This window comes from Melanaphis sacchari, unplaced genomic scaffold, assembly GCF_002803265.2.
Source record: "Melanaphis sacchari strain LSU unplaced genomic scaffold, SCAv2.0 Contig0_pilon_pilon, whole genome shotgun sequence".
Lineage (NCBI taxonomy): Eukaryota > Metazoa > Arthropoda > Insecta > Hemiptera > Aphididae > Melanaphis > Melanaphis sacchari.
This window is the reverse complement of record NW_020270366.1, coordinates 24,758,455-24,768,806: the sequence shown is the minus strand read 5'-3', so window position 1 is coordinate 24,768,806 and position 10,352 is coordinate 24,758,455. Positions and strand designations below refer to the sequence as shown.

Here is a 10,352-nt window from a genome sequence, read left to right as displayed (position 1 = left end):
TTTTTTTTTTAAGTTTTCGCTCTTTCGTTTTCCAACGTACACAATTGTTTTTGTTGTTCGACTTTTTATATTATGTGGTGGTATAAATACACCGTAAGTCATTCTGAGACGCTTCTCAAGCTTCGTTGATTGTTGTGTATTTATCGTGTCTTGTTTATACGCAAGTGATCAAAATACTTATGTTTTAAGTCCTCTCAATTCGCCGGCCCGGTACAATGGACTTGGTATACTCAATATTTCGTAAACAAGCTTGGAAAACACAATTTCAAAATGAACAAATGGAGGAAGATATGTGTTTCAAATGTTTAGCTAAGATCTCTGCTAATAATATCGTTGCTTGGGTAACTACATTCGATCTAGACGATCATGTTAACATAAATTGGGGTTCACATGTTTACATAGCCGATCTAAATGTGCCATGGAAGTACCATAAGATCACATCAAATAATTGTACTGTTACGACTTTAGAATGGGATATGTATGGATATTCACTGTTAATTGGAGATAAAAATGGAGCTGTATCAATATGGACTTGTAGCACTGATCACAACCTTACCAATTGGGTACAGGTTGGTTCGAAAGATTTTCGAGGTGAACCTATTATAGCTGGTACATTTTTCCATTTGGGGAAAAAATTAATGCTTGTCAATGAAAAGGCAGATAATATCAATTATTTTGAAAAATTCAACTATGTCAGATTTACACCATCTTTACGAACATGGGGTGGCACAGGATTACCTGGATGTTTAGTAGTGTCTGCTACAGGTATGATTGCTGCTTTGTTGACTAATGATAGCGGAGAGCCTATGATTTCAGCTACTAACAGTTTGGCTGTTGCTAGATACCGTATATCTGTTGTTGACATCAGTTATCGACAAAATGGAAATTTTTTGATTGTCACATCTGATGGACGGCCACGTTCGCCCATACATTGTTACGAAATCTCAATAAAGCTTGTTAATGAAAAAAATTGCACTATAGTATCACAATGGCTCCCTAGCTTTTTCTTAACATTTAACGAAACAGTGGATAGAGTTATTTCACATGTAAAATTCTTATTACGAGAAGGTTCTGAATCCCTTGTAATTGGAAGCAATAGCAGTAATGGGTGTATTATAGAAACATGGGAATTAGTAAAAAAAACTAATCCAATTAACAAAGTTTTTAAAAAAGTCATTACTGAAGACCATCCAACAGTATGTTGGATTAAAAAAAGCTCATTTAGTGTAGGAGCTCAATTAACAGCATTGGCTACACCCAAAATGTCTATATCTTACAATCAATCTTCTTGTAGCCAATATGTAGTGGCTGCATTTAGTAATCATCAAGTTTGTTGTTTATCCAGAGAATTAACTCAACAATGTTTGTTTGAATTGAGTAGCTATTGCGAAGATAATATAGGAAAAATAGGTCTACAGCATAGTAGCAATATTCAATTTTCAGACTTGGACATTTCTTACTTAGGAAATGTGTTTGTTGTTTGCGACAATATGGGGAATTTGTATTTATTTCAACTACTTTCCGTAGCAGAACTGAATGGACCATTAACTGTTGCTTATGCCACATTACAACTTGAATATTGCTTAGTGACTGGCCTGGACTGGTGGGATTTGGCTATATCATTAAGACCGAACATGTTGGAGGCTGTATGCAATCGCTTCAGTGAAAACTTCCAAAAACAATCCCAAGTTCTTCAACAAAAAGAGTACACTACCTATTTGAGTATTCGTTCTTTTCTTTACAAAATGATGCCAGGAGCACAAGGAAAGCGTTCTGACCTCATGCATTTGATGACACTTCATTCCATATGTAATGCATTCAAGAATGTTTTACGTGTTAGTGACATTATGGTTGATCGAGATCCAGCTGAGAATATATCAAATGCACTTAAAGAACCTATTGTGGACATAGACAAAATTTTACCAAGTTTGGGTGGTAAAGATTTTACTGTAGAACCTAGCACTCTTCAATCGCTCCATCAACTCATTCAATGGGTAGCACAACTTGCTCTAAATGTAGTTTCTAGAATACCAGAGCCACGAGATAATGTTGGATACAACTTATTAAATGATTTGTATGCCATAAATTCAATAAGAGAGTTATTACTTATGATTCGTATTTGGGGTTTATTGAGACCTAATTGTTTACCAGTCTTTATTAAAAATATTGATAATTTAGATGTATTGTCAGTTACATTTCGTTTACTTTCAAGATTTGTTCAACTAGGTGGTGAACATGATGATATGTTATTTGACGAATGTTACACACTTCAAAGCCAGGTTAATATAACTCCTCTTACGTCGGTCGCAGCAGGAATTCATGAAATTGCATCTCCTGCTCTTTACTACCAACATTTACCATTGAAGCTGGTGTTTGGACAAGAACCGGATTGTTTAAGATATAATACATCTTCTATGGATACAATGACAAATGGAAAACAACATTCAGATTACATGAAAGATTATGATGTCATTAGGAATGTATACATTGGTAAATGTCCATTAACAGTGAAGCAGTGTAATAGATGTGAAGGTAAAATGCAGTTGGTAGGAAATTCGAGAACAGCAGCAATTAGAGTATGGGAAAATAGGTGGGCAAGAAATTGCCGATGTGGTGGTAGGTGGAGGACAGTCAAGGTAGGTGGGCAGTAGCTAGTAAGTTTAATAATAGATAATTACATTATTACTATAACTATTATTATTAAACCTAAAATTCAATATATTTAACAATAAACTTCAATTTTAAACTATCCAAGGCGATTATGATTCCAATTTAATGTTTGTAGTTTGATGTTGATTGACATAAATTACCGATTGAATATTTAAGTAATTATTATTTATAAAATGGTTTGTGTCAATTGAGTCGTCTAATTATAATAATTTAAAATTATTACTTTATCTGTTAGATTAATCTGTTTTAAACAAAATTTATTATATAATTACATTTTGTTAAATTTTCTATTATACCGTGAATTTGATAATAAGAAATAAATTAACAGATAATATCGCCAAGGTTAAGAAGTATTTTTATACAAACCATTAGTATGAAATAATCTTCAAGATTAAATTTTGATCTCTAAAATGTTAGTTAAATATAATTAATTTTAGAATAGTTTAATAATGTATATTTACTATTATAATATCTTATGATGATGATTTATAGTTCATATTAAATATGACAACTTGATGTAATAAATGAAAATTTCTTATATTTAATATTGTTATCATGATTACACCTACATGGTTAAGTATATTCTAATTTATAAACAAATCAACATTACTGTACAAAGCTTGTTAGGAAATAATTAAGTATGCTACATTATAAGTACACATTTTATTTGTTCAACCATTTTTTTTTTTTTGTTATGTATTTTTGTTTGTAAATTATTTGAAAAAAAAATAAATATTGTTTGTTTATTTTATTCAAACAACTATATAATAAATGTAATACACATTACAATGTTTCTATCAATTTTTGGGTTTTTCATTTTTAGACTCATTATTTGAGTCATTAATGGTTTCAGTTTTTGAAGTTTGTCCTGAATAGTCTGTAGCCAAATATGTCATTAAATCTGTTAATCCTTCAAACTCTGTACGAGAATTATGAACAGTTGGAGTAAGCCTTGGGAGAAGTGAACCTATTTTCAATCTAAACTCGTGCATCTGTAAAATTAAAATACAATCATATTATATAGTGTGTTTGTAAGATAGTGTTAAAATGGTTAGGTTTCTTGCTTTTTTTACTGATAGTTTATCAGAATTATTTTTTTTAGGAGTAAAAATACAAATACATATGTATCCAAAATTATATGAATTAACTAAAAGATATATCAAGAATCTATTATTCAATAACTACTTTAATTATTTTTATAATATAATTATTCCAGTGATTACTGATTAGAAATATTTAATTTAAGGATTTTAATATTGTCATTATGTTAGTCATTTATGACAAATTTATTATACACATAATAATACTGAGACAAATAGAATAATAAAATTACTGTAGTACCTATACCAATTGAGAATTAAACAAATATAAAATATATCAGTTTTAAATTTACAAATAATCTTAGAAAGTATACAATAAGAAAAATTAATATTTATTTTTAAAATTTTTAAAGTTGTAAGTGCCTTATGACTATTGTAATAAGGTTAGTTCATTGTGTGAATAAGTAAGCAATCCACTTACTAACAGTGGTAAAGAACCTCATCAACAAATGGTTAAAACAATAGTTATATAAGGGTGATTAGTCCTAGCGACTGTAGGTCTAATATATGCCCTCACAATAGTCAATAGTGCTTGCTATGATTCGGCGCTACTGCTTATTTAATACTTTATTATCTATAATAAAATAATGCTTGTATTTAAAATACTTGAAAATAAATTATAAGTACTACAATATATTTATATATATAAAAAAAATAAAACAAGTATTAAGTTTAAATTAGTTTACTATTAAGAGATAGACAATAATTATTTTTATGTGTTCCAGATCATTACTAATAGTATTTATTTAGCTCTTTATTTAATCTAATTCCATAGTAAATTTGAAAAAACAAATCAAAAATGTTAATACCAGTGCTTGATTTGGGAGGGGGACGGAGTCCCCCTTCTTTTTTATGTTTTTTTAGCGTACCCCTTCTATTTGCCCCCACGGTAATGTGATGGTTAATTTTGTGTGGAACGCTCGTTTATCAAACATCCGATGAGTCCCCCTTCTATTTTTTTTCTAAATCAAGCACTGGTTATACATGTCATATATTATAATATTATTTAATTTGGCTTTATGAGTCTTTATATTTAATATTTATTTATTTATTTTTTTTGAAATTTAGAACCACTTTCAACTTATTATCTTACTGAGAGTTTTAAAAGTAAAATTGTATGGATACTTAATAAAACTTTAAATGTTAAATTAAAAACAGATAAAGACCTACTAGGAGTAGCTCTCTTTGCTAAAAATTTTAAACTTGCCAATTCAAATGTGTATATAATTTTAAAGTTATCATAATGTATTAAGATTATGATTAACATATATTTATTTATGTAATAATTTTTAATTAAACATCTTATTATCTTTACTTTGTTTTGTGATAGAGTACTATAAAGAAGATTCCTTAAGCAATCATACATAATATTATGTATTTATATTATTATTAATACAATTTACAAATAACCAATTTGTAAATATAAACTATATTTATGGTAGGTATGTTTTTTCTTTTTATTTGAAATATAAAATTTGTACAAATTTAAGTACAATAAATATGTTAGATGTAATATATATTTATTTTTAACTGTAGGGTTTTTTTAAACTTTACATCAGTAAGTCCTCATACTAATTTCTCTTTAGCTTTCTCAGGATGTTCTCTGGGGTGTTTACAGAGTTAAGGGCAAAGATATTTGAGAATTTGAAAGGTTTGCAAGATAGGAAAAAAGATTAAATGAGAATGATGCTACTCCTGCAACGATTTGAACTTTTAAATCTGAATGAAGAGTGATTTGATACGTAACATAGTGGGTTTGTAATAAATCATAATGTTATTGATTGATAAGCTTGAATTTTTTTTAAACATTACTTTATGGTTAGATACCATTAGGCCATACAGGTTTTAGTAAAGTTTTATATAATAGTAATAGTTAGGCCAAGTTTGAGGTTATTCTTAAAAGTGGGTAAAGAGACTTAAGTCTGAAGTTTAATAAAAGTTTTTTTTGTTTAAAATTAATGTTTTATTTAGATAAGTCGTTTATCTAAATACTATAGATGGTAAGTATGTATATTTTTCAATAGTTATTTACTAATAAAACATAATAATTTATATGTATGTATCTATTGACAATTTTTTAATCTAAAATCAAACATAAGTAATACAAATTGATTTTAAATGGCTTTTTCTTAAGCCACAGTAAAGAAATATAAAATTATTGAAAATTAGATAAAATAGTTTTAAAATTTAGGAAAAATAGAATAGTTTTATTTTTAACATAGGAAAATAATCTTTTGTGGAAGATTGGCTGATGTTCTGTAAAAGTTAAAAAAAAAAATAGATTAAAACATTGATGGTGCAGTAGAACATACATTAAGTATCTATTTAGTTGTATCATAGTATTATATAGTCTTTATCATTGATACAATACCCTTTTTTTTAGTTCTTACATTATGCAACATTTATTAAACTATATTAGTTTTATGAAGAAATATACTTGCATCATTAGCACCGCTCATTTTCCAAACACCATAGAAAAACAATCCACAGCCGCCAACAGCATAGAAAGTTCCCCATTTTAGTGCTCTAATAGCCAACTGTACACCTGTTTCAGCAGTAGGCAACGGAGGAGATTGTCCTTTTGAAAACATAGTAGGATCTGTTTTTCTAGCTGATGCCAAAGTTGAAGCAAATGCGAATAAACCAGCACCAGCCGCAACGCATGTTAAAAACACAGCTGATGCTAAAATTGACATAATATGTATATGTTTGTATAAATAATTTATAAACGACTTAAGTATTACTTATGAATGTAATTAAATAATAATAATACCTACCAATGGTATCACTTGATTTTTTTTCGACCTGTGGTAATTTAGTAATCTTATTTTCATCATTACTTACATTAACCATTAAAAAGTGTATTAACTATTTAATGAGTATGACAAGTCAAAAATCAAAATGACAAAATATAATTAATTCAATAACATAAAATCGAATACTATTAATAATAAAATCTATTTACAGTATTTTCTAAATAATTTCTAAAGCCGGCATTTTTGAACAAGTTCTTATCATGGTATAAAATAATGATAATGATTTTTATTTTTATTTTTAACTTATCAATTTGGTCATTTAAGTAATTCGCAGTGTATACAAATCACGGTATATAATATACCGTGATACAAATGTACAATAGAATTATAGTAACTTTTTTTTTTTTTTTTACAATTTGAAATACACAATCTATACAACATAGCACAAGAAGTATATATGATATTATAATAAATAATAATAACATGAATATCTTGAATTAAGAAATCACCCATTGGTGACACTTGGTTGGGAATTAACGCTGTCTAGAGTCTAGAACTTCGTTTTTTTTTTTTTTTTATAACAAGTAACGGCAATTATAGTAACTAAAATAAAATTGATGAAATCTATATTATCTTTCATTTTTTTTTTTTTTTTTTGTGACTGTTCATTACATTTCTTCTTATTAATTATTGTAAGTCTAGTGCTATTATATTTTCATGTAATAAACTTTAAAGTTATTAATATCATTCCACTGAAACAGAATACATCATGAAGTCAATCAATTTCAGTCATATTTTGATTTGTAAAAAATATTTAGTTATTAGAATATATCTATTATTTTATTATAAATTAACATATCAATAGTAATCAAGATATTTTTAATGGTTTTTAAAAGTTTTTGTTCCACACTACAAAACTTTACTCCGTGTAAATAGATAAATATATATATATTATACAGAAACGTTAATGATATTGACACCAGTATATGCTACAGTAAGAATTATTTATTTTTGATTTTGAGCGGAGCAACGAATATATTAGAATATTTTAAATCTAAAGAAATATTTTTATTTTTTTTTTAACACCTAAGGCTTGAAAATTTAATACAAAATATCTCATTCTCATAACTTGTGAAGTAATAATAAGTACCTACTTATGATTTATTGAAATTAAAAAATAATGTTTATCATAAAGCCACATTAATTTTTTATAAGTGTTTAATTTTTAAAATTAAAATTTTGACAAAAACCACGTACATATTTTGAAAGTAATATTTTAGTAAAAAAGTATACGTTTTTAAATTATTTAGCTAAGGACTTTGCAATTACTTAAAATTATGATAAGGTTTAAAAATATAGCACAAGGTTGTCAAGGTTAGGTTAAATTTAAAAGTTCCAAAAACACATAAATACAATTTTTTTTTATTATTATTCCATATTCAAATTTTGAAATTGGATTTTAAACGATAAAAAACATATTTTCTTTTTTATTTTAGTTGTTCTATTATAAATTTCTATGGAAACTTTTTGGTATTATAATATATCATATTATTATTATCTATATAGTGTGTTCAACGATAAAGGTAACACGAAATATTTCGAACGCATGACCTTGTATGCAATTCGGGTTTTTTGTAATGTATAAAGGACATAAAATTACATTTATTTTTGATAAATCTTAATTTTTAAAAAAAAAATTCTGCACATACGCAACAAAATAATTTTTTTAATGGCACCCCCCCTTTTTTGAGTTCAAATTTGAATTATGTGAAGTTTTTCAAGCAACTTTGACCTTTAAAGTTTTGCTCTATCTTCAAAATTGACTAATTGAGAATGAGTTAAATTTTCGATTTATAACATTTGTATTTATCGAATTTTTCAAAGTGATTTTGTATGAATTTTTTTTAAAAATTAAGTATACCATCATAGTTACAAGTAATTTACATTAATTCTACAGAAATTTTAACTCAAATTTCTTGTAAATGGTATAATTTTGATTAATTAATCAAACAAACTAACACATATCCTATTATTTTAATTCAGTTTTAAAACAAATTTTCATTTTATTGAACAATTAAATTATGTACAGGTGAGTTTTGATTCAATTTTACAATTCATCGTATAAATACAAATTAATTGATATTGGTCTGATAGTAATCCATTTTGGACAAACGATACTAATTTTCAAAACGTATGGGGAACAAACGTTTGGTGTGGACTTGTAGGTGGCAAATTACTCGGTCCTTATTTTTATGATGGCACATTGACTGGTACGAGATACCTCGACTTCTTATCTAATCAACTCACCATTTTTATGGAAGATGTTCTACTAAATATTCGCGAACATTTATTTTTTCAACAAGACGGAGCACCTGCGTATAACGCATTAATTGTTCGCGAATATTTAGAGAGAACTTTTAATCATAGATGGATGGGCACTCGTGGACCAGTACAATGACCGCCAAAATCACCAGATTTGACACCTTTGGATTTTTTTTATGGGGACATCTGAAGACGGTTGTCTATTCTAACCCACCAAATGATCTTCAAGATTTGAAAAATAAAATAATTATTGCGTGTGCACAGTTAACCGAGGAACAAATATTTTCTGCAACACACAGAGAAGTATTGCGACGGTGTGAAGCATGCATTACAAATAACGGTAACAGCTTCGAGTAATTTATACGATGAATTGTAAAATTGAATCAAAACTCACCTGTACATAATTTAATTGTTCAATAAAATGAAAATTTGTTTTAAAACTGAATTAAAATAATAGGATATGTGTTAGTTTGTTTAATTAATTAATCAAAATTATACCATTTACAAGAAATTTGAGTTAAAATTTCTGTAGAATTAATGTAAATTAATTGTAATTATGATGGTATACTTAATTTTAAAAAAAAATTCATACGAAATCACTTATAAATTTGTAAAACTCTAAGTAGACTATTGAAAAATACGATAAATACAAATGTTATAAATCGAAAATTTAACTCATTCTCAATCAGTCAATTTTGAAGATAGAGCAAAACTTTAAAGGTCAAAGTTGCTTGAAAAAATTCACATAATTCAAATTTGAATCTATTGAGTTTGCAATTCGTTTCAGTGATTGTATACAGCGTTTAGCGTATACTGTTAAATGTATTTCGATTTAAGTGTGATGACCTCAGGTACAAATCAGTTTAGATGTATATCCACCCATAAAAATGGTAAAATATTTTAAGCTTGTTTCATATTATCTAAAAAATTCTAATATATATATATTTTAAGAAAAATTTAAGTCTCTAAAGTTACTCAATTTTGAATTAAAACAAAATTGTTTTTTTTTTTTTTTTAAATAAGCTAGATCTGATTTGTAATCATAAACTAAATTGAAGCAGTTATTGTATTAATCCAAAATATGGTAAGATTCATACGAAAGTAATGGCATTATTATCAAAATAAAACATTCGTAGCTTTGATCAGAATCTAAAACTAGAAAATAGTAAAGACTGTCTTACTGTTTCTGGCTTTCTGCTTAGAATAGTTTTTGTTTAAAATGATAAATTCATTGAATTCAAATTTAACCCATTCATAATTACAGTGATCCTAACTCAACATTGCGATATGGTTAAAATTCATTATTAGCAAAGCTATTTTCCTGATTTTTTTATAACATATTTGGGATCAAAATCAACATGAAATATTATTTATACGAGTCTAAATATGTCTCATCCTCATAGCAGTATTTTAAGATCCTTTCTTTTATTTTTAAATATTTACTCGGAAATCGTTTCTTAATGTTTACAGCTCACTTCAGAAAGCTAATATTTTTCGGTTAATT

The 10,352-nt window shown here is 26.9% G+C and overlaps 2 protein-coding genes across 2 annotated transcripts; one reads left to right on the top strand and one right to left on the bottom strand.

Annotated features, from left to right (window-relative positions):
- The first annotated feature begins 7 nt into the window (after nucleotides 1–7).
- Nucleotides 8–2,845, top strand: LOC112596567 (mediator of RNA polymerase II transcription subunit 16). The gene has a single exon (XM_025342326.1). The coding sequence runs from the start codon at nucleotides 216–218 to the stop codon at nucleotides 2,649–2,651; it is 2,436 nt and encodes an 811-aa protein (XP_025198111.1). The 5' UTR covers nucleotides 8–215; the 3' UTR covers nucleotides 2,652–2,845.
- Nucleotides 2,846–3,399: 554 nt separating this feature from the next.
- Nucleotides 3,400–6,720, bottom strand: LOC112595688 (transmembrane protein 242). The gene is made up of 3 exons (XM_025340988.1): nucleotides 6,548–6,720; nucleotides 6,212–6,453; nucleotides 3,400–3,662 (listed from the first exon to the last, which is right to left on the bottom strand). Exons 1-3 carry the CDS (start codon nucleotides 6,621–6,623, stop codon nucleotides 3,468–3,470), a joined length of 513 nt encoding a protein of 170 aa, XP_025196773.1. The 5' UTR covers nucleotides 6,624–6,720; the 3' UTR covers nucleotides 3,400–3,467.
- Nucleotides 6,721–10,352: the final 3,632 nt, after the last annotated feature.

Excerpts from the sequence above, each read along its gene's own strand:
- LOC112596567 (XM_025342326.1), top strand. The coding sequence starts at position 216 with ATGGACTTGGTATACTCAATATTTCGTAAACAAGCTTGGAAAACACAA.
- LOC112595688 (XM_025340988.1), bottom strand. The coding sequence starts at position 6,623 with ATGGTTAATGTAAGTAATGATGAAAATAAGATTACTAAATTACCACAG. Across the intron at positions 6,454-6,547 it reads AAAATCAAGTGATACCATTG|CATCAGCTGTGTTTTTAACA; the intron begins GTAGGTATTATT and ends TGTCAATTTTAG. Across the intron at positions 3,663-6,211 it reads AAATGAGCGGTGCTAATGAT|ATGCACGAGTTTAGATTGAA; the intron begins GCAAGTATATTT and ends TTAATTTTACAG.